The 25442-nt window shown below is 41.9% G+C and overlaps 1 protein-coding gene across 1 annotated transcript; it reads left to right on the top strand.

The window, feature by feature from the left end:
• Positions 1–410: 410 nt before the first annotated feature.
• lrfn2b (leucine rich repeat and fibronectin type III domain containing 2b) lies at positions 411–13683 on the top strand (the record flags this gene model as incomplete). The annotated part of the gene is made up of 2 exons (XM_079215628.1): positions 411–1801; positions 12723–13683. 2 exons carry the CDS (start codon positions 411–413, stop codon positions 13681–13683), a joined length of 2352 nt encoding a protein of 783 aa, XP_079071754.1.
• Between the last annotated feature and the right edge of the window lie 11759 nt (positions 13684–25442).

The following is a 25442-nucleotide window of genomic DNA, read 5'->3' as shown; positions in this document are numbered from 1 at the left end:
AAAATTGATATCAGGACAGCAGAAACTCAAACATCTTGGAATACAGAGACCTGAGTCAAACACAAGTCAAATGTTTAGTTTCAGGTTTAGCTCTCGAGTTCTACTCTGCTGAACTTGTAAGATAAGATTAACGTTTAATGATTCCTGTTGGGACCAGATAACAATTTCAAATGAGGCAGACAGCCATTTAAAATAATCCCGTTTTAACACACAAAATTATACAAGATTTTAATATTTCCGGTTCGGCGTAGTTGGGCCTGTAGTTGCATCTCAGATCTTTTAACCCTGTTTGTGATTGTCTCTATGGTCTTTCAGAGGGGCCCTGTTGAATTGATGATGCAGATGAAAGTTACGATAATGTCACTCTGAACTCATCCGTCTTTATTTTTCTGTTTCTCACACAGGTTCCCATGTATGACTCTACCATGGACCACATCATCTACTGCCTGCTGGTCCTGGGAACCACAGTGATGACCACCTATGCATGTCCAAAGTACTGTGTCTGCCAGAATCTGTCGGAATCCCTCGGGACATTGTGTCCCTCCAAAGGCCTTCTTTTTGTGCCTCTGGACATTGACCGCAGCACGGTGGAGCTCCGACTGGGAGGCAACTACATCCTCCGCATTACACAGCAGGACTTTGCCAATATGACAGACCTGGTGGACCTGACCCTCTCCAGGAACACCATTAGCTACATTCAGCCCTTCTCTTTTGCCGACTTGGAAACACTGCGCTCACTTCATCTGGACAACAACCGCTTGATCGAGCTCGGCCCTGATGACCTGCGAGGCATGGTCAATCTGCAGCACCTCATCGTTAACAACAACCAACTTGGGCGCATCCATGACAAGGCCTTCGAGGACTTGGCACCTTCCTTGGAGGATGTGGATCTCTCCTACAACAACCTGATATCTCTGCCCTGGCACTCTGTCCGCCAGATGGTTAATCTGCACCAGCTTAGTCTGGACCACAACCTGTTGGACTTTATTCCAGAGGGCACCTTCGTTGACCTGGACAGGCTGGCGAGATTGGACCTGACCTCGAATCGCTTGCAGAAGCTACCCCCAGACCCCATCTTTGCACGCGCTCAGGACTCAATGATGCTGACTACACCCTATGCACCCCAACTGTCTCTGAGTCTCGGCGGGAACCCATTGCACTGCAATTGTGAAATGCTGTGGCTGAGGAGGCTCGAGAGAGACGACGACCTGGAAACGTGCGCCTCCCCTCCTGCCCTGAAGGGTCGTTACTTTTGGAATGTGAAGGAGGAGGAGTTTTTGTGTCAGCCACCCCTCATTACTCAGCACACCCACAGGATGCTGGTCTTGGAGGGCCAGACAGCGGGCCTCAGGTGCGAAGCAACCGGAGACCCTTCCCCCACCATCCACTGGATCTCCCCTGAAGATCGGCTGCTTGGCAACTCCTCCCGGACCACAGTGTACAAAAATGGAACCCTAAGCATCACCATCACCACCTCCAAGGACTACGGCACCTTCACCTGCATTGCCGCCAACGTGGCCGGGGAGTCCACCGCCTCCGTGGAGGTGTCCATCGTTCAGCTCCCCCACCTCAGCAATGGCACCGGGCAGCCAGCAGCACCGAAGTCACGCCTCTCCGATATCACCGGGACCACCAGGATCAGCAAAGGCGCTCCCAAGAGCCAACCAGAGAGGATCGTGACCGCCTCTGAAGTGACGGCTGTTTCAGCGTTGGTCAAGTGGACGGTGAGCAAATCGTCCCCCAAAGTGAAGATGTACCAGCTCCAGTACAACTGCTCCGATGATGAGGTTCTAATTTACAGGTAAACACTTGCATATTCTTTGAAAACAATCTTGAAGTGCTGCACAGCTTTTGCCAAGTCAAGGAGTTGGGGTGTAGAACAAATCAGATATAAACACAGAATGGTTATTGGATGATGCATAATGTGGCCAGAAACCCAGCTCCTAGTGAGAGATCATTGTGTGTCTGCTGGATGTATGAATAAGTAATAGTTTGCTAAAACATTTGTCACTACAACTTAAAATGAGAATATATCAGATACTGTGTTTATTGCTTGGTCAGCTGCCTCCCAAGTGGCCAAAACAATCAGTTTATTCAGCTATAATAGTAATAATGTATAATGTTCATCTAAATTTAAAGTCATTGACATAATTTGTTTTGGAAACTGCCTTAAACGGCTTTCGGTCTGTTTTGAAATCACAATTTTTAAATTAACAGTTAAATGTATCTAAAGCACTTAGGCTGAGTTCCAGACAACTTGCAATTCTAAAAGAAAAGAACAATGCACATTGTGAATGGGAACTAAAAAGCAATGTAGGCCTATTTTCTGGATTTAATTAAAGTGATTCATACCATCATATAGTAGGTAGCTGGTTTCAGTAAACAGTCTCTAAAAGTTACCTCCTCTGCACCAAAGTTATTTGGGTAAAAATGCCTGAAAAAAGTGTAGGCTGCACTGCTGAAAGTTAAATTGTCTCTCCGCTTGCCAAAGAAAGTTTCTCGTGGTCAGCCATGTTTTTTTTTTATGTTTAGTATTGTGCACCTGGAAAGCTTGGAGGTCAGAATTTGGACATTTCAACTAAAATGCTGACGTACAAGTTCTCTCTGGAACGCAGCATCAGTACATCATCATTACTGAAAAATGAGAACAAGCAAAAACTACAGCACAAAACTATATATACAAAATGTTGTGTTTTGGAAAAGCAACTGGTCTTAAACAAAGATGGATGCATTTTGCTTTTACATTGAACAATGCTGCAGGCTGCAGTCACACGACAAGACTTTGGAATCAGTGTGTGCGAGTGTATATATATAAAAAAAAACACTCTTTTCCCTTCCCCCTCACCTTTTCATCATGTGATGTCTCCCTCACTAAGCACAGAGCTGGGCTGTACTGGGCTATACTGGGCTTGGTTATGCTCGGCAGTCCAGAACCAGGAGGGCAATTTCTGAGCTTAGGAGGCTTCATGAGGGTCTGTTTCGATCCAGCACAAGCTGATGGGGATGAAACCGTATTAGATGAGGCTTGTATTCCACCGCCACAGCCTCTAAAACAAATGTGAAACGAGCCAGAAAAAAATCCAATTACTTAATGCCATATAAATCTCTCCTCAAAACTGTGGAAAGCAAGATATTTAGAGCTGTAGCCTTGGGGTTGTGACCCCCTCCCCCCTTTGTTGCAATATTCTCCTTCATTATGAAGCATATTTTTTAGCCAAATAAAATTGCAGGAATAGTGTTATTCCAGACCTGTATTTAATCATGTCATACAACTCTGGCAAATAGTCACGTAATTCATTATATTCAGTCTTCATATTGTTTCAGTTCTTGCATTTTAATCTGGAAAAATGTAAATATGTAATAATTTGGAAAGATTATATTATATACATTATTCATGTTATGTAAATATTTAAATGGCATACACTATATGTATAAATATGTTCCAAGCTACACAGAACTAATGGAAAAGACAGCTGTTGTAAGTCAAATCCTAATGACGTAATTTCCTGGCAGCAGGCAAAGGACATGAGACAAGTTCGCAGAAAGTTTATATTTTTGAACAAATTGTGCATTTAATCTTTAGGGTAGGGGGACAAGGTTTTGGTATCTGAAGCGGTCTGGTTTCTGTTTGAACTCCTTGTTTTATTGACCAATTACATGTAAGCGGGCTTCAGTTGAATGCTGGGAAAAAAAGTTTGTGTAGAGAGCAAAACCTTTTAGGCCTCTGGTCGAAGATTACATACCCAAACTAAAAAGCGTGTATCTCTGCAACCACTGGGCTATTTGAATACTTTTGGTGTTATAATAAAAGGCTACACATGTGAGATTGTGTTCAGATGTGTAAATATCAGTATATATGTTACTGGCTATGAGTAAATGAAGATAACACACAGCAAAAATAAAAAGGTGTCAGGTCCGCCTTGAAAAAAAAAAACTTTCAGGATGACTATTTCTTTGAAATGATGCAGTTGTGAGGTTTAAACTTCCCCCAAATCATAGCACAATATGTGAACATTATCTCTGCAAAGGTCGACTTTGATAAAGTGAAGCAGAACAAAGTTAGAGAGGGTTTAGTACAGAGAAAATTCAGGCAAGGTCTCATGAGGGCCCATTTGGACCCATTTGGGCTATTTTAATGCTATTTGAATTTTCTCATCTACCAAACCACATATTTCACTTGTATATTGCTTATGGTGTTCAATACATACAAATACAGCAGTTTTGGGCTTTTATTTTTGTTTTTAAATCATAAAACAACCTAGGATTTACAGTTGTCTATAACAATCGCTTAGTTTCCTCCCCGAGGGGTGATTGTTTTTTAAAAGGTACAATGTTGTTTTTTCAAAGAAGAGAGAAAAATATTTTTTTCTTTTTTATCTCCCGTTATCCTCTCAAAAATAGAGGAAGAGCAACCTCCTCTGCCTCTATCGACCGTCCTCCTCTGATATATCAGTGGATATCGTGTAGGCAGTAGCAGAGGTGTCAAGTAACGAAGTACAAATACTTCGTTACTTTACTTAAGTAGAAATTTTGGGTATCTATACTTTACAGGAGTATTTATTTTTCAGACGACTTTTTACTTCTACTCCTTACATTTTCACGCAAATATCATCGTTCAAAAACACACACACAAAACCTCTCCGCCCCGTTGCCCACAGATACGTGCGCGCGCACACAGGTGAGCACTGAGCACACACACCAGCGGACAGAGAGTGTTGAAAAATATGTCGCGTGAAAAGTAGACCGCTATATCTGCGTTTTAAACGCTTCCAGGGTGAAGATGGCAACAGCAGCTCTCCTGTGAGGAGCAACCGGAGTTCTCCTCGCACCGGAGCAGCTCTCCGAACCCGGAGCAGCTCTCCTGCTCCAGGTGAAACGAGCCAAAGTGCTCGTGTCTTCTACCAACAATGAGCTGCTGGCTTCACATATTACAAAAGTATAAAGTACACGGATATAAAACTAAGTCATTAATAAATACATGGACAAATGCCTGTACTTTCGGGTAAATGGTTACGGTACGCCGTTAACAGTTTACACTTGCGCATGCGCGATTTGACGTGACGCTGTGAGCTCCGTGACCTCGTCTTTTCCTGCTGTTGCGTTTCTCAAAATAAAAAAACAGATCTAAGCTCAATATTGAGCATGAATTGAGAGCTGTATCAAATCTACAACCCTGTTTATAACATATGTGTAGAGGAAAGCAGCTCACTGCAGCCACTAATACTGATACAACGTGATGGCTCACATATCTGCACTCATTCCGTTTTGTTTGGCAAAAAAAATTAAAAGCTTATTGTTTTCCACAATGAGCTATTTAGTAGTAACTAAATAGTAATTTTTTGCACAGATAAAACTTACACAAAACATTGTCTGATGGGGCAATCTGATTTACTTGAAAGTGATTGCAATTTTCTTTATTCTGTTATTTATAAAAGCACAGATGAGTCACACAATTATGTTATTTACAGAAAAAGTTTGAGAACCACAGCTTTAAGTGTTTGTGTCGGAGTCGCTGCCGCCGCCTATTTTGCACTATTACAATACTTATAGGCAACTAGTTATCATGTCTTCCGCTCCATGAAACGCATGTTAATGCTCAGTACACATATGGTACTTTAATGTATTTGCATTGTAATAAAATGTGATCATTTTAAATGGGCATATATGCAGTTGAAACGGGTAGCCTAGGGCATCCCACATTTTTAAACATAACATTTTAAAACATTATAGTCATTATGGCCTTTAAAATCATAAAAATTATTGTTTTGGGGGGAGGTGGGGTAGTGCACTATAGGCCCCTGAGACGCGGCTGAAAAGTTTGTCCTTAATGGAAAAAAAAAATCCCCTTAAAGGTATTTTTAAGTATTTTTAAACCCTAGTATCTATACTTCTACTTGAGTAATGAATGTGAATACTTTTGACACCTCTGGGCAGTAGTACATATCTCATACAGTTGTGTAAATATTTCATATTTATAAAATATGCAGCGGCTCTGTGGTGGTTTGTATTCTAAGTTTAGTTGTAGATGAATATCATCGGTAGAAAAGTGAAATGACAAGTTTTGCGTGTGGAGGATGATGTCATTGGGAGCCTCAAACGTAGCCACACAGGAGCCGGTTGGATTCATGGCTTCTCTACTGCGGGGTATTGATCACAGCCCTAGCAACAACAGGACCAAACAAGCTTATTTTGAAATGTCAAGGTTCCTGTGGGAGCCGTTTCAAGAGAAAGATCCTACTGGCGTGTGTTCTTCAGCAAGCAGCAATAAATATAAAGGAATGTGTTTTGAGCATTTCTATTTTTTATGTGAGAGAGAAAATATTTAAACTAGCAGCGCTTTCACTGGATGGACTCTGACAATGTGTCTATCTTCAATGTAAAGTGACCACATTGTCAAATCCCAGCCCCTTTTATTACAATTACGTTCCAAGAATCCTCTCTGTAAAATGTTTTGTGCCGCCATTTCTAAATAGCCCACAGTCAGAATCAGGGTGTCCAGGATTTCCGTCAAGGAAGTCAGGTGACTTTGTGTAAAGAGTGATAAAGGGAGGAGGTCTGACGGGTTAAACTAGCTAAGGACTTTCACCCAGGAGTACGCTGTGTCCCACCTGAAACCAAAGCCTTGACTTATTTTACCATACTTTTGTTTCGTAACTTCTTAACTAAAACACAGAAAACATTGTTTTTTAATGTACAAATGTACTTATTTTACTCATAGATCATGGAGCAGGGTATTTGTAGAAGAACACATTTCATATAAGATACACAAAGCATTGTATGAGGAAACGTACGATCTGCTGATGAAAACTGTGATATGGTTGAAAGCTCCAGAACAAGAGATGAAATAGTTTTTTATCATCAGGATAATTCATTTACTGCATTACAACCAGCCTTTGTAATCATTGCACAGAACAGAGCACAAGTACATTGCTAAGATCACTGAAAGAAGACCAAAAATGAAGGGGCAGCATTCGTAACGTTTCACTAGATCGTTAATAAGTACACTTTACAGAAGTCAGATTTCAATAAAAGACACTTCTTTGTAACTCTACGAGCTTGTAGGAGTCTAATAAAGCATGATAGATCCCTGTCTGTAGTATATTAATACCTGAAAAATCCAAATGCGGCCAGACTGTTTTTTCTTTCCTACTCGCTTTGACTTTTTCGACTGAAGACTTACGTGGTCGTGGGAGGTTTCTTAGAATGCGTCACACATCTTAAGCGGTAATTCATGCAAAGAATAATACCCAGCATTCCCCAATCCGAGCATGTTTAGGCATAAAGGTTATATAAATCTTGCTCATATCATGCTGGATGTTCATAGTTATGATCAAAATATGTTATAAAAGTGATTTTTTTTTCTGAAAAAAATTATATATAATAAGAAAGTAATAGAACTCATTTGGGCTTCATACAACTACTTAAACAGACCTCACTAAGGCCTCTAGAAGGGCTTCTCCTCCCCTCGGGGGGGACTCAGGGCTCAAAAGGGAAGTCAAAGTAACGGTTTCCCCAGGATTGAACAGTGCTAAAAATACAAACATCTTAACAATAAAAGCATGATAATACACAGCGAGCATATGTATAGCATGAATATGAAATGTGCCGTTTAGTATTTGCATATAAAGTAAGTGTGTTACTTTACTGTGTAATTATATATGAGACTGTGCAAAGAAGATTAAGTGTGCAGTCAAACGAAAGAGAACGTGCATGATCGCTTCTCTAAAGCCCCTTTTAGACACGCACCTCATTGCAATAATCTGATGACAATTAATTAATTTTAGTCATTTTGTAAAAGTCATGATAGCGGTCTCTACTGTCTTTTTTCAAGCAAATTTAATGTCGTCAGGTTAAACTGCACAAGGTGAAACATAACAAAGAAATTAATGAATTTAGGATTTCTGTAAGAAATACACCACTTCAATAGATAGATGAATTATTATTATTTGTATTATTATTATTATCATTATTATGTCTGAAGAGCGTGTATGGGGGTTGGGAATATGTGGTATCTTTCTCCAGCTAAGGGGCTGACTCACCAAAGTTCAAAGTCTTATAGATGAAGAAATTCTAAAATCCTCATAATAGAGTTTTCAATGAGAAAGTTTGAGATGGATGGTATGCGGATGGATTTCAAGGAAACGCATTTTTGTTTTATAAAAAGAAGAAAAAAAGGGCCACAACCTCAATTTTGGCAGCAAATGAGATTTTTTTGTCATTTTTGGTTTGTGAGCGTCGGGTCAGAGAAGCGTAAGAGGATCAAGAATAAACTCTTACGTCGTAAACAAATCACAACAGTCTCAGGTGGCGTCTTAGCATAATTTGCTGCACAGTAAAAGAAAAGGACTTCTTGGTAATTTTAGACCATCTGGGGTTCCTGTGAGCCCAGAGGTTGGAAGTAACTAAGTATACATTGCGCTTTGAGGTAATTTTACTTTACTTGGGCATGTCCATGCTATCAGTGAAATGTCAAACTATTTAGTCCACTACATTCATCTAACAGTTTTCGTTTCCAGTTGCATTGCAGATGAGGATTATCTATGTAAAGATGAAACAAGATAACAAATAATTATGAAATGAGCAATTCTGCTTAATGAGTATTACCTTTGATATTTAAGTGTATTTTTCTTTGTCATACCTGAGTAAATTGTTACTGTTTATAAGCTAGTATTCTGTGCTACGTCAAATATTTGAATACAACTGGATTCAACTTTTTTAAATTTATTTTTAAAGACACAGTGTGTAGGATTTGGTAGTATCTATCTCTCTTTCCAACAGGTGATGTGAGCTACTGAATCTGAACCCCATTGCCTTGCTCAAAGGCAATCCTTCCCATAATAACATTACTTTAGGAGCTACGAAACTTCTCGTTTGAGTAGAAAAAATGCTAACTCGTGCAGAAAAAAGCAAATGCCGCAGGTTCCATGTATTCACGCCATCCGCGTCGCTCTCCAGTTTGTAAATTCAACTTTGGCTATTTGATCCATCGAGAAGTTTAGAATTGAAAGCCACTTAACAAAATACATTTGAAGTTGCGCTACAGCCAGTGAATGTTGGCTGTTGTGCGCTCACGTCTGTGGTTGTCTTTATTGCCAGATACACGCAAAGTGTTTACATGAGCTCTGCTGTGTTGTCAGAGTTATCGCAAGCAGAGCCTTTAACACAAACCGCAGGCCTGAGGTGGCGACGTTTTTTTAGCACCAACTTCCTCTTCCTAATGCATTCATCCATTACAGTTAGACGGAGGGGATGTTTTATTGCAACCAGGAGAGATTCAAGGGTATAGACACAGACGCCGAGCGATGCCACGGCCCATTTAATGCTACACAATGCCGGCTGCAGAGGTTTAAGAGAGAGGAGCAGCCAGTAAGAAGCCATTAGGGATTTTGCTTATACAAGCATACTCAAAGTTACCAGCAGCAGCCCGGATGTTTAGGCTGAATCAATGGGGCAGAAGAGTGTTTGGCATGACCTTGTGTGTATTTGTCCAAAGGAAAGAAGAAGAAAAAAGAAGAAATCAGTCCGGATAATGAATAAACATTCAGCCGTTCTTTGCAGCTGTAAAAAAAATAATAATCATGAATTAGTGGTTGGGGACAGGAAAGAGTAACAGCCCGGAGTCACGATTTATTTGTTTTGTCAGCTTTTTTTCTCAGCTGAGAAAATATGGAGAATATTAAAAGTGTAAGTGTAACTGACAAATCTCTCGCGGAGCTCAAAGAAGTGTATAAGCCCATCTCCTCTCCTTCTGCCTCTGCTTTCACTCTGATTAATGCGGCGGCCTCGCGTCATCATCGGCAGATAAGCGGGCCACTCCACAAATTGTCTTTCACAGCCCGAAGGGGAAAGAACTTTTTTTCCATTTTTTTTTCTCCCCCAATGATAAGCGTTGGCATAGGTTTCTGTGGACTTTGGCTGTATTCCTATGAGTTAAAATGAATTAGCCAGCCTATATGCAGACAACCTGGAATCAATTAGACCCAGACACAGGAGCAAAAAGCATCACTGGGCGAAATAATTTCGCTCCCAAAACCCAGGCAGCCAATTATAATAGTGTAATGGACTGTGGCGCACGAGTTGGACAAGTGGAACTTTTTTATTGGAAAGCAGCTTCTTTTTTGTTCAAGCTGTGGTGACTAATTGGGATGAGGCAAAACACTGAGGTTGAACTCATCTGTGATCCTTGTCGCATGTCAGATAAAACGTCCTTTTGATGAAGAGTGTGAGATGAATTGCAAGCAAGTCACAATGAGTAAAAACCAATGCGGGGACCGAAACCTGCAGCTCAGACCTCTCTCTGCGTGCTGCATCTTAATGCTGAAAGACTTCCCAACTAACCCACAAAATATGTTTAACGTCGCTGCCTTAAAAGGCCCATATTGTAGAATATGAGATGTTTTTTTATACTATTATATAAGGCAGGTATTTGTGGATAGATAGATAGATAGATAGATAGATACTTTATTCCATCCATCCATCCATTATCAGTCGCTTATCCGGGGTCAGGTCGCGGTGGCAGCAGGTTCAGCAGGCCCCCTGATGTCCGAGCTCCTTACCTTATCTCTAAGGCTGAGCCCGGCCACCCTACGGAGGAAGCTCATTTCGGCCGCTTGTATCCGAGATCTCGTTCTTTCGGTCACGACCCAGAGTTTGTGACCATAGGTGAGGGTTGGAATGTAGACCGACCAGTAAATGGAGAGCTTCGCCTTCCGGCTCAGCTCCCTCTTCACCAGGACGGACCGGTACAGCGCCTGTTTTATTGCTGCAGCCGCACCGATCCGCCTGTCGATCTCCCGCTCCACCTTCCCCTTACTCGTGAACAAGACCCCGAGATACTTGAACTCCTTCGCTTGGGGTAGGCAGTTTGTCCCCACCTGGAGGGAGCAACAATCCACCGGTTTCCGGCAGAGCACCATAGCCTCAGATTTGGAGGTGCTAACTCTCATCCCTGCCGCTTCACACTCGGCTGCAAAACGCCCCAGTGAATGCTGAAGGTCACGGTCCGAGGAGGCAAACAGGACCACATCATCCGCGAACAGCAGAGAGGCGATCCCGAGACTCCCGAACCGGATCCTCTCCGCCCCCTGGCTGCACCTAGATATTCTGTCCATGAAGGTCATGAACAGGACCGGTGATAAAGGGCAGCCCTGGCGGAGGCCAACACCCACCGGGACCGTGTCTGACTTATTACCGAGGATATGAACACAGCTCCTACTGCAGGCGTACAGAGACCGGATGGCCCGTGCCAACGGGTCCGGCACCCCATACTCCCGCAGCACCCCCCACAAAAACCCCCGAGGTACCCGGTCGAAAGCCTTCTCCAAGTCTACAAAGCACATGTAGACTGGTTGGGACACTGAAAAGGCGTGTCAACCAAGACAACCCAACAATGTCCAGCGCTTTCAGCATCTCAGGGCGGATCTCATCCACCCCTGGCGCCTTGCCACCAAGGAGCTTTTTGACTACCTTAGCGACCTCTGCCAGGGATATGGGTGAAACCACCCCAAAGCCTTCCGGCGCTGCCCCCTCTCCGGGGGACATGTTGGCCGGGTTTAGGAGTTCCTCAAAGTGCTCTTTCCACCGCCCGACGATGTCCCCAGTCCGAGTCAGCAATAAAAATTAGGAAATTAGTTTGTCACAGTAGCAAGCAAGGTTACATAGAAGACACACAAGTGCAAAAATAGTATGTGCAGTAAAAGTATATGAAGTGTGTTTTTTTTTAAACATTCAAGCAGATAAATATTTTCTATTAGTGATGAATTGTAAAAAAAATGTCTCCTTTAAAATTACCTATATTAGTGTTTTTTCTAGCCTGATCATGAGCCTAAAGCTTTTTTTTTGCCCTAGGGCTGAAAAAAAAAAGTGGGTTAATATAATCCTGCCTAGTTTTAATAAACCTACAGAAATGAACACAGAAACAACTGTCCCTCTTAGAAATGAAACAGACATCATGAACAATTTATAATAGAGGTAGATTTCTGGGCGGACAGCGCTGGCAGAGTTCTGACAATGATTCAGCCAAAAGGTGAGACGGGCAGCTTCATTGTGACTGATGTGCGTGTGGATCCCTGCAGGGGGAAGCTGAGTCTGGGCCCGGCCGAGTGATATCATTTAAACAGCAGGCGTGAGGTGTAACTGCAGCGGTACAACCTCCGGTTGTCTGGCCCCGAGCAGCTCGCCTCGGGCAGTTGGAGCTCCGGCTGGATTCACACACACACACACACACACACACACACACACACACACACACACACACACACACACACACACACAAAATGTGTTTCACTCTCTGTCTGCTTATTTATTCATCACCGCTCCAAAGCTCCGATATCAAATGGACCCTCTGTTCACGGCCGCAAGACAGATGGCTATGAGAGATAAAGCCAATTACTGTTGGCTGTCTGTTAAAACAGCGGCCGCAGAGACTAAGCAGTCGAGAGAGAAACTCCAGGGAATGTAAATAGAAATCCTGACTCTCCTTTAATGAAAGATTGTACAGTGGATAGAGCTTGCATTACCTCCTGCGGCAGTTAGTTAAGTCTCCATGTGCTGAAATAACATGTGTACCCTGTGCAGATGCTGATGGTTCAATCATCTATCGCATGTGCTTTGGTTTCAGAGCTGCTTCTGTGTCTTTAAGAGAGATATTAGAAGAGGAAGACCTCTTTACGTTAAGAGAGTAATTAACCTGCAGGTCTTGTTTTCTCCCCGTCTTTGCTCAGGATGATCCCTGCCTCCAGCATAGCTTTCCTGGTGACGAATCTGGTGTCGGGGACGCGTTACGATCTGTGCGTGCTGGCCGCCTGGGATGACACCGCCACCACGCTCACGGCCACCAACGTCGTGGGCTGCACCCACTTCTTCACCCAGGACGACTACACCCAGTGCCAGTCTCTGCCCAGCCAGCTGCTGGGAGGCACCATGATCCTGGTGGTGGGGGGCATCATCGTAGCCACCCTGCTGGTCTTCATCGTCATCCTCATACTGCGCTACAAAGCTGCCGACACGGAACCCCCGGCGGGCAAACTGACCAGCGTCAGTGACACTCACTCTCAGACCAATGGGGGGCGGATCGGGCAAAATGGAGTTCTCATGCCGCTGTCTCAGCCCGAGCCAAAGGTCAAGGTCAAAGTGGCCCTGAAGGACGAGGTGGTGGAGTTCAAGTGTGGCTCCCTCCAAAGCAGCCTCACCTCTTCCTCGTCATCGTCGGGCTCCACAGCGGGGGGCCAGTACAGCCCCAACAGCACACTCGCCAACATTTGGAGGTCGGCTTCCTCCAAGCCTCGGTCCAACCTGGACCACCTGCTCGGGGCCTTCACCGCGCTGGAGCTGCGGGGGGTGCAGGGCTGCGACCCGGGGGCCGCCAGTAGCGCCGTGGCAGCGGGGAAGCCACGCACGGACAGGGAGCCGCTGCTGGGCCGGACGCTGGACTCCAGCCTCAGCCGCCTCCTCATGCTGCCTCTAGACTCCAAGCCAAAGAGGAGCCAGTCCTTTGACATGGGGGATATAACAGGCGCCGGGGCCGCTCAGCTGTGCAGCAAATCACGCAGGCTCAGCAGCATATGGACTAGGAGGAGCCTGTCTGTGAATGGCATGCTGCTGCAGTGCGAGGAGGAGGGGGACACGGGGGGGAGCAAGGGCACGATAGACAGCGCCGACTGGGTGATGGAGAGTACTGTCTAGGGAAGATGGAGGACTGTCAGACACTGCCCAAATGGACCGCCAGCGGCCATGCCAACTCTGGTCTAAGAGCCTTTGACCTGCATGAAGCACACTCATTTTCACACCCTCCACGCCACCGCTCAGACTCGAGTGGGATGGGATGAGGGGTCTTCACAGTCATGGCCAAAAACTAACGTTTTGGAATCAGACCTTTTGGATTGTTTTTGGCACACACTTTGTACAGAGATGGACTTAAATGGCTGGTCGGCCCTCAAGAAGCTGAAGGGGAACGTCAGAGATGTGCTGTCCGTTACGTGCCCATGGACTGCTATTATACTGTATACATTTTAAGTATGTCATAAAATTAAAGTTTTATATTTTTTATTTTGCTGGTCAAATGATCCCTTACTGGTCTCTGCCTTGACACACAAGCAAGGCGTGACCAGTGGTCACATTATAAAATCTGTAAATTCATCATTCATGTCAGTTATCTACCGGTGCAGTTCAACCTCCTCTGATGGAACGGAGAAGTGTGTGTGTGTGTATATATATATATATATATATATATATATATATATATATATATATATATATATATGTATATGTGTATATATATATATATGTGATGCTTTGATTCATGAAGATTTATGAAAAAAGATTTACTGACAAAGCTGTACATGAATATATTTACTTTCTATACAGAGTATATATTTGAGGGGGTCACTCAATAATGCTAACCATATCAAATGTTATGTGACTGCATAGATTTTTTTTAAAACCATTATCTCCTAAACTATGGCTGTACTGTATGTGAAGACTCAGTTAATTGTTTAAAAAAATGCCAAAATATTGAAGCGTAAAGTGGTGCAATGGGCCGGATGTTCCAAGACTGTTTAGTTTGTGTATATTTGTTAGGTCCAATAGAGAAATTAATGTTTTTGTATGGGTTTTCTTGTGAAAAGATGCACTCACTGTTTCGTCACAGAATATCGGCCAAATACCACAAAAATAAACTCGCCCCAGTTCACAGAAATTAATGACACATTCAGGGCAATGTGGGACAAAATCAGGATGTATATTTTTGCAGAATGATTCTGGTTCATTACAACTTGTTTGTAGTTTTGAACATCAATTATATCAGTAATGATTACACTGTAGACAACAAATCTATTGTTGAGATCTGGAAACACGAACACATAAACACAACGAAGCCCAGCAAATAAAGGCAGGCAGACCATCAAAACCACTAGAATACAACATGATGAACCAACAAAAAAAAAACTGAGTAAAAATTATGTAATTGTTTAGTCTATTATGGGCTATTTTAATTACCTTGACCTTGGGTCAGTTGTTACTGTGGTTTTCCTTTATCACTTCCTGCTACACCACCCACAACAATACACCGATTATATTCCAAAATACGTCATCAGGTAACGGTCCATCATCACAGTACAAGTATCCAGAATACAACTCCAAATCATCGTGGAATATAGTAAAGAAGCAAACCATAGACTGTATATAAAGATGAACGACAAAACTGCTAAAACAGCCAAAACACCCCCCTGGCAGCTGGCTGTAGTATAGCTCATAAATCCCGCCCCCTCCATGTTAGTGGATGGGAGAAGGCTCAACCTAAAAATGTAATCACACATTGAAAATACAAATTCCAATGATGGTTTCTGTCATTTTACGTAGTTCTTATCACGCTGATTTATGTTATATCATGATTGACAGCTACTGAGTGCGGAGCCGGAGGCTTGGGAACTGGGAATTGTACATAGAATGGCAAAGCGGAGAGGAGATGTAACTTCAACTTTGTCTGTTTCAAACACGTAGATCTGTATCGACAAACTAACTGTATATATCTTTAGACAGTAAGGTTAGCTCTTCATATCCTGGATTGGCGGCAGACACTCAGATGACGTTTCTGTAACATGAATCCCTCTGTCACAGAACCTGCATCCTTTTGATCACACCTGTATTCATAGAGACATTACGATTTGTTGTTAGCCAAACAACTACTGCGGGGCTAACGTAGCAGCTATGTGGCTCACGCTAACGAGCGCGGGCCCGAGCTCGGCTTTCGATTTGGCACCGGTAGGGGGGGCGTGTGTGGGTGGGACCTCGATACTGCCGCCCCGGCCCCCGTCACCACCAAAAGTACAAGATGGGCAGCTTCCGTATGTATCCCTAAATTGCTCCCGTAGCTGCGCCTACGATGTATGAATGGTTGATAATCCTGATGTGGCACCTTGATGGTAGCTCCTCTCATCAGTGTGTGAATGGGTGAATGATGTCATGCAGTGTTAAAGCGCTTTGAGTGGTCGGAAGACTAGAAAAGCGCCATACAAATACGGGTCCATTTACCATATCCAGGATACTTTGGCTTCACTTTTGTACAGCGGGAGGAAGCGGAGATGCGTCGTCCATCTTTATCCACAGTCTACGGTGCAAACCATACAACCACCATGTCATCAAGCACAGACTGCCCCTTTTTATCGCAATGTTTCCAAGTTGTATAAAACCAGAATTTCCCTTGACAAACCTATATTCATGTGGGGCGAAGTAGCTATAGGTCATTGTTCAGTATCTTTAAAATATGCAGGTCCAGTCACTAAGTCTCTCATTTTGTCTACTAAGGTTGTGAGTTACTGGCATACAGAATACAAAAAAAGTGTGAATTAAAATGTTTGACATCTCTTCAATGCACTGGTCAAGAGTTCATAGAATGTGTTTCATCGGGAGGAGAAATAGGTTTTTATAATGGTTTAAATATGTATTAATGAACCTATTTAATGAAATGTCCGGAAAGTTTCTATTAAACAACATAACGTTGTTTGCTTTATTTGTCTGGTGTTGCATGTTTCTGCCGAACTGACCCATGAGACAGTAAAGTCCAGTGTAAACATCCATATTGTCATTTCTCACGTGTTTTTTGTGATATTTCCGATATGACTGCGTGTGTACAGTGTCTCTATATATTGGATTTTGTTTTGATTTTGTTTGTTTTGTACCATACTCCAATTGGAATATGTGACAGTTGAAGAGGGGAGCAGCAGCAGCTCCACTGTGTTGTTGCAGTGTTGTTGCACATGTCTTACCTGGAGCTGTAAAAGATGTTGGTGTAGTAAAATTTGTTGTTTTTTTGCTACTAAGATAAAAAAAACTAAACAATCTCCTGAGACAGCCATGTGATGTCAGAGCTTTTCCTCTATGAATGCTGCAGTTGGGTTATGTGGGGACTGAGAAACTACAAAAATAAATAAAAATAAAGGTTATAAATCAAAATAAAAAGTTGTCATCAACGTGAGACCCACAGGGTGGAAGTGCACATTTAAAACATTTTAACTTTACTTAAAGCACCCATTTGTCAATTAATATGACTTATAATGACCTTTAAATCCATTATAACAGTGATTATGATGCATTGTAAAAATATTATAATGCCTTACAACTATTAGCATTATAATACATTATGAACATTGCAAAAGAAGTATAATGATACTTCCTAGTTGTCGTTGTAAAATGCTTGATAATGTGTTGTGATTGTTTTAAATAATATAACTATAGTATATGTGCTTATATTCGATTATATTATAATTATAAAGTGCTGCGCAAACAGTGGATCACACCCTCAGTGTCGGGAGTGAGTCATTCCCTCGAGGAGGGAGTTCAAGTATCTCGAGGTCTTGTTCACGGGTGAGAACAAAATGATTAAAAAAAGGGTAAACCCCCCCCCCCACACACACACACACACACACACACACACACACACACACACACACACACACACACACAGTAAAGAGAGAGCTGAGCCGGAAGGCAAAGCTCTCCATTTAGCTCTTCCAACTGGTACGAGGCCCCGGAATAGACCCTGAACACGCTGAAGAGATTACATATCTCGGCTGGAACGCCTCGGGGTTCTGTAGAAAGAGCTGGAAAGCAAAGCTGGGGATCGACGTCTCGGATACCCTCCTAAACCTGCCGCCCCGCGACCCGGCCCAGGGGGGATATGCAGTGTTCTCAGTGGGTTTTAATGCATTATAACTGTGTTTATAATGCAATTATAAAAGCGCTTTTACACGACATGTCATTCACCCATTCATACGGCAATGACACAGCCTACAGGAGCAATTTGGGGTTAAGCGTTTTACCCAAGAAAACATCGACGTGTACTGGTGGAGCCGGGGATTAAACCGGCGATCTACTGATTGAGGAACGACCCGCTCGACCCTCTCTGAGCCGCAGTCGCCCCTGAGGGGCGCACACGCTCTCACACACACACACACACACACACACACATGCCAGAATGCATAATCTCCTCGGTGGGATCATAATAAACAATTTAAATATCTTTGAAATATATCAGCTTTTATCCCGATCCGCGGCCTCTGTTACCCAGCATGCATCGATGTTGTCATGTCTAGCAGATCAATCAATCAATCTGATAGCAAATGTTGCCCACCCAGACCAGGGGGCGGGTCAGATGACGGAATGCGGATCATAATTATTTTACACTTGGAGAGGCAAGCCTTCTTGTTATTGTCTGCTTTTTTGTCAACAATTTAAAATCCGACTCTGAACCATACACATCCGAGCAATTTAGGTATCTATGGCAACCCATCCTGTGAAATCCTCTCTGCAAGTATAAACTCTTGCTTTAGGCTCCAGATATTTGTCTGCAGCCTTAAATTGAAAGTTCGTCCTCTGAAACAGTGTAGTTATTGAATTGTCTTGAGTCACTGTGATGTCACGGTAACATCACCTTTTAATATCACATTTCTTTTAAAATTTGTGATACAATATATATTTTGATGTGACTATGCATGAATTGATAAATAGGATTTGGCGGTCGAATTTATCGTATTTCAGGTTTTTTTTTTCATCAAATCACAAATGATTGTGAAATCTTCCAATTTAAATTCCTCTTCCCCCTCAGAGCTGCTCAGCACAACCCAACCACCCCCCAACCCCCGGGCTATTAATGTATTTTCATCCCACTATTCCTTCCACTCCGTTGGTCAAGTTTCTGCTACGGCACCTGTCAGTCATCTGGATGAGCTGTCACCTTGCCTGAGCGAGTGGCTGAGGCACTTAGCATTTGTGAAGCCACCAGTGGCGCCCGAGGAAAAACACACTATCTGCAATTTACAAAAAAAAAAAACTGCTGAGGTTTGTGATTGTGAATCTCTTGTTGGTCCATCAGCGTTGAAAAGCCAGAGGATTTAGACAGAAGTTCCACTTGCTCATTGTTTTAATCTTTTAAGGTCTCGTGCAGCTACAGGTTGTTGAACAAAACAGAAAATATCTGACAGAGATGCAGCGTAAAACATTAGTGTAAAACGCCAAGAAAGAAGCACTAAAGACGCCTGATTTCTTGGAAGAGAAGTCTCAACATTACGAGTGTGAAGGAAGTCTTTAAAGCTGGTTAACTGGTATTTGGAGGAGCCTATATTGAAGCTTGATCGAGGAGACTAGAGATGTATTTAACCTTTCACCACTCAGGAGGCTCCAGACTAGGTCATTATTCACCGAAATATACAGTATATATCAGTACATTTTCGACCTAGGCCTTCTGTGCCGTCTGATATCGTATACATAAATACGCGCATGACGGGATGCCGCGTCATTAACGGACAATGCATGTAGTTCACATTTAGTTATGTAGCCGAGGGTTTATCTTGCCCCTATGCTTCACTTTATTAATAAAACAACAACACGATGCTGCGTAGTTTGCACAAGACGGCAAGCACGTTTATTCTCGTTCTACACTTCACTAGAACATTTCCTCTCCTCTCCTTTCATTTTTCCATTCACAATAAAAGCCCCAGAAACGTACAACAGAACACTGCTTCCTAGAGAGCTGTTCAAGTACTCAATATAATAGCTTACAGTTATAACAAAACATGACAAAACAATCTAACAATCTAATACACAAGAGCACGAGCCACGATCAGAACGAATTATATTAACTGCCGTAAAATTTGGGTTATATGCGTACTTCTCTGTACTTGTGAACTTGTGAAACGTCATCAGTCCGAGCCCAAGTGCTGTTCCAATTCAAAGTTTGCATCAAGCCAAGCACGGTCCAAATGTCCGCATGTGGCTTGTTCCTCCCGTTTTACCAGGTATGCATCGGAGGTGACTTGTGTGTACTTTGGACGGCCGAATATCCCAGAATGCATTTCACTCCAGCAAACAGAAGAAATGGCAGAGGAGATATCACACATCTGTAAGTTGAAACTTTCTAAATACTACTGCTGTTAAGTCACAGGAAGTAATTTTAGGATGTTTTTAGGCGATAAGTTAGTTGTTTAAGAATCAAATTGGTCTTCGGTTTGTCGAGATTAAGCCAATTTCAAAATTAGCTCCGACGATTTCGGAGTCGCTAGCGGGACCGTCAGTAAACCAGCACCGAGGGCTCAGCGCTCACGGTGCCCGGCTAGAATAGCCTGATCTCGGCAAGTATCTTTGAAAATTTTCAGTGGTATTGACGTCTCTGTTGTACGGTTAAACATGAGCTATAATTTGGTTTGGTTGAATCTAATGAACAATCTTTGGTCTCAATAGTCTATCGTTTGTTTACAGGTAACGTTAAGTCTGTTTTATTATTACAATTACATTTTAATTTAACTTTTGACCAACTTGTTAACTCCTCTCTAACTATATTTTATAAAACCAGGGCCCATATAAAATGAGAAGCTTGTAAATAAACTGTAAATAAATGTAATGTTTGAATTTCAACCCAGGATATTCATTTTGAAAGCAATTGTGTATATTTACAACAACAAACAATTACAAAGTCCGATTGTTTACAGATAGTTATTTACAGTCAGGCAGTTACATTTAAATTAGACAGAACAAGAAGAAGAATATTGCAAAAAGACATATATACATACACTTAATGAACCATTTTCTTCCAGTGGACATAACTTCATCTGGGGAGGTTTAGTATCTACAAGTAGTCATGTTGACCCTGACATGGAGGCAGTCCTTCGGGAGAAGAAATCTGGGCAGCAAGCCTTCCTCTGATCCCGTTCTGTTTTATGTTTATATATGCCTTCTTGTACTCTGCAGGAGGAAGAATCCGGACGTGGCACCCATCGATGGAACCGGCAGCACAGCGGAATGCCTCATGGCCAGCAAGGCGAGCAAAGCCGGCCCCCGCCTCCTCCATCTCCTCTGCTTTGGGGAAATGCACAACTCTATGGAGGATAGCCATCATTTCCTCCACGACGTTGTGGACGATCCTGCACCCTGTGGACAGTGGCATGGCAAAGATGTCTGAGATGACCATGTACGAGGGTCCACAAGCAAGCCAGTAAACCGTCACCAGCACCTCAAGCTCATGGCTCCATCCATTTTAGCCGGGGGCAGCATCAGGACCAGCATGTTGATGCTGTTCCTGGAGAGCCTGAAGACTGGTCTCAGGTCAGACTAGAACTTAGGAAGAATCGGGACATGGTCCTTCAATTGCGCATATCGCTGAACAGGACTTCGGTCCTGTTAAAAAAAAAGGATATTATTTTGAAACATTGTTTATTAATTGTTGCAACATTAATGTATGTAGTATATTTATTTGGGTTTTGACTATTTAATAATAATACATAATAATTTATAAATATGAATTGTTGAAGTCTACCAGTATTAAATGTCCCTCTAATATATGACCTGTGTGGTCAGGTGCTTGCTTATGTTGGAGAAGGTTTATATTTATTTTAGTGCTCGACCGGCAGTGTAAAAACACACACCTATCTTATCAGAGTCCAGAAGTCACTGTAGCCTCCATGATCTCTGTATCGTAGACATGAAATGTCCTGTTTGTGTCTGTCCTGGTTAATGACTAATGCACAAGACACAGATGAGGTTCAGGTACTTTAGTTTAATGTGTAGTGGTGTTTGTGTATCTTGTGTATCTTGATGATTGCGGACCAAGAAGACAAATGCTAGGTGTGTATGTGGAATATAGGCTAATCGATTTAATATTTAAATACTGTTACTGTATCAAACCTCCTCTGTACCTGCCAGTGTATTAGGCCTGGATAGAATATATATATATATATATATATATATATATATATATATATATATATATATATATATATATATATATAAAATCTAGTTTTTGAGGTATTTCCTCCAATATGAAAGAGAATAGATATTAGGTACACCTCCCAGTGTAACCAGTAAAGTACAACAGCAGCAGAAATTACATTGAACTAAATGATCGCGTCCCTAAAACATTAAATCTGTAAAACATGTAATCTGTAATACAATATCAAACTACATACATTTTTCTTTGGGTGTACGAAGTAAACTGTCAAGTCTACCTATAAGTGGGAGGACAGGTTACAAAGAAGAACAATGGGTAGCCTGGTTAACAAAAAGCGTAATGTTAAGAAAGACTTACAAAGCAATAAAGACATGCTATGAAAGGCACGTCTCCTCTCCGTCCTCCGCTGCACCATGGCTCTTCTTTGAAGGATTCGCCTACCGAGTTTGGCCGCCTCCTCTTCGGCTTCTTGATAGAGATGGCCGACCACGATCGCAACCGCAATCCTCCGGATCCGATCCATTATTATGATATATAATATATCTGTAATATATAGATGTGTAATATATATATATATATATATATATATATATATATATATATATATATATATATATTATATATATATATATATATATATATATATTATATATATATATATATATATATATATATATATATTATATATATATATATATATATATATATATATATATATATATATATATATACAATACTAATCAGAAGCAGCTTTATTATAACAATATTATATCTAATATATTAATATATAATATAAAACGTTGTATCCACAGCAATCTTCTATACCTTTTCCCACCACTGGCTCTTTAAACATGCATACGTGAAGAAAGAGCGGCCAACGTGGTGACGTTATCAAGTGAGCTGCCGTTCCAATTCACCGTACCTTTAGAGTCTGGACTCCAAGTCCAGACTCCAAGTCCAAACTCCAAAAGTTCACAAGTCCGTAATTGACCAGGCAATGGCTGCAGCAGGACGAGAAAGTGGCAGCCATGTTCTTTTTTTTCTTTAATTTACTTATTTATTGTAAGACAATACAATACATAGACATAACACCAAGAGGACAACAAACCAGTGAGATACAAGCCAGCAAAACATCATAAAGTCAGGGGATGGGAGAACGGTGTGTGTGTGTGTGTGTGTGTGTGTGTGTGTGTGTGTGTGTGTGTGTGTGTGTGTGTGTGTGTGTGTGTGTGTGTGTGTGCCTGGGCCTTTTTGAGATGAAAGAAAAAACTAAGTACATAGATGAGGGCAGATTTATACATGTGTGTGTGCATGTACATGGGTTTCAATTGGTTTTCAGGCCAAAATATATTTCAATTTTACTATTGATATAGTGGTGGTGTCATTGTTTGTAAAAACATAGTGAAAGATGACCAGATGGAGTGGTTTTCTGTTGTATTGTAAATGATGGAGCCAAGTTCTTATCTCATCCCAAATATTAATTTTCCACACTGAGTTTTTATTACTGATCGCGATGATGATCCTAAACTTTGAATATTAAAAGAAAAGTAAAAATAAAAAAAGGGTGGAATATCTATACAAACTATGAAGCTCCTTTTTCCCCCCGAAAAAGAAATTAAAGACACCGTGTTTGTCTGATGTATGTCTACCCGAAAACTGGATTAGAGGTCATCAGAGTGCGATACAGGGCTGAGAGGGTCAGAGCGGGCCGATGAGGGATTTAGTTCTCGCTTTAGAGGAACTGCACCTGATCGTGGGAGTGCTTCTGTGAAATGATGTGACGCATGGAGCAGCCGATCCAGTGACCTCAGATGAACCTAAAGCTGCTTCTCACGGCTTCTTCGGGCTAAAAGAGACCGTCCGCATGATCCGGCTTTTAAGCGAGGATAAGTGCTGCGTGAGCATCAAAGCCTGATAGGTCTTCCTCTTCGCCACAGAGCTCCATTGTTGTCCAAAATACTATTAAAATACATCAGTGTTGCACTGGGTGACATGCTGCTTCATCACCATGAACAGACACACTGCAGTTCATGGTGACTCACTGTTCTGCTGCCACAAATACTTACCGCAGCGTCACATGGGTTAATCCGCCGCTGAAAATGGTCCCCCAAAAAATGCTTTTTTTTCTGCCATTTGAATAAAACGGTGTAGTATGTGAGTATTGCATGTGCAAAATAATACTTATTTGTACAGGTCATTATCTTCACCAAACCACAAGATAAGAGTGTCTGTACACGCCGGGACCTGAGCCAGCTCCATTCCCTGATGAAGACTATGACATGCACCATTTTAGCCCGTTTACTTTAAATTATTTATATTGTTTGTATCACTAAAGGTTTTTTTAAAGCATGCCCTAGGGTTTGTTTTTGCAACAGTTCAGTCAGCTATTTCTAACCCGTCATCCAGGCCAATGGTTCAAAATACTTTAAAATATGATGTCAACATGTGTATTACACAGACATCTTGTTTCATACAAGTAGACTCTGCTCTTCTTCTTTTTTTTACCTTGCTGCTGCTCATGCTAATGCTGCTGCAGCTGCTGCATTATTTGTTCTTCTTGTTTGCTTATAACTTGCTCTTAAAAACACAAGCACAAAAGTACGTTGTCATTGCAACGTATCACCTGTTGACTTGAAATGACGAGAAAAATTAAAGATTGAGAAAGATACCCCCAAAGTACAGGACGGATGCACAGACCAGACTGAGTGATAACCCCCCTCCTCAATCACCCGTTTATGTGGTGCGCTGGGTGTCAGTCTTGTTGTTTGGTGTTATTTTCCCCCGAAATCAATGGTCGAGTGATGTGACAGCGTGCCAAGATAATTTGTTTCCAGCAGCTTCAGCTAAGTTCTTCTTCTTTCTTTTACCCTTGAAGAAAGTAAAAAATAAAATAAAAAGGCAACCGCTCCCTGCTGACTTTTCTTTAACTAGAAAACCCTTCAAACAAAGTAAATGTAGACTTTTGGGGGCTGTAAATATCCCCTGGTACTTTCTCCTTGTGTGAAGACCCGGAACAGTTTGCTTTGTTTATTCTAAAACATTTGTAGGGTGAGCTGGAGGCAGTGCTAGCTGATGATGAGTGAGCATGTTCTGTTTAAACCTTGAAACCATTCTAGTCATAATACCAGTTGATTCTGCTGCTACAGCAAAATGTAAAGGGATAGAAATCCTCTCTCTTCGGTGTTTCTGATCCGCTGATTAAAGTCGGACCTGCCCTCAATATTTAATAAGGGACGCTGGAGGAGGTGGCACTCTCTATTCCAGAGCAGCCTTCTGAATGGAGTTTTTTTTGTAATTTATTCAACCTTTTTGCCTTTTAAAAACTATAACTCTCAGCCACGGCATCTTTTGTACATTTTACTGATCACAAGGTTGAGCCAAACGTCAGAATTTGTGGATCAGCTTTTAGAAGAATTGAATTCACGTAGCTTAGTTCTTGACTATAGTTACAAAGGGTTTCTTATATATAAAGAAAGTTGTCTCTACTTAGCTTACCTTTAAAGGAACATAGCTGTGAATCATATGTGTTGTATTGCACTATCTAGGTTTATAAAAACTCAGCAAAAATGGCATGCTAGCTAGCGAGGATGCTACAGGCCAACTAGCCTCACATGTAGTCGCTATGTTGGCACACTTCCTTGTGTAAGCTAGCTGTATATGGTTCATAGGTTTTATTTTGCTCTGAATAAACTCAGGACTTCAGAAATAGAAGATTCTGCCTCACATT

This window comes from Taurulus bubalis (genome assembly GCF_910589615.1).
Source record: "Taurulus bubalis genome assembly, chromosome: 3".
Lineage (NCBI taxonomy): Eukaryota > Metazoa > Chordata > Actinopteri > Perciformes > Cottidae > Taurulus > Taurulus bubalis.
The sequence above is the reverse complement of the archived record's forward strand: the minus strand, read 5'-3'. Positions and strand labels throughout refer to the sequence as shown.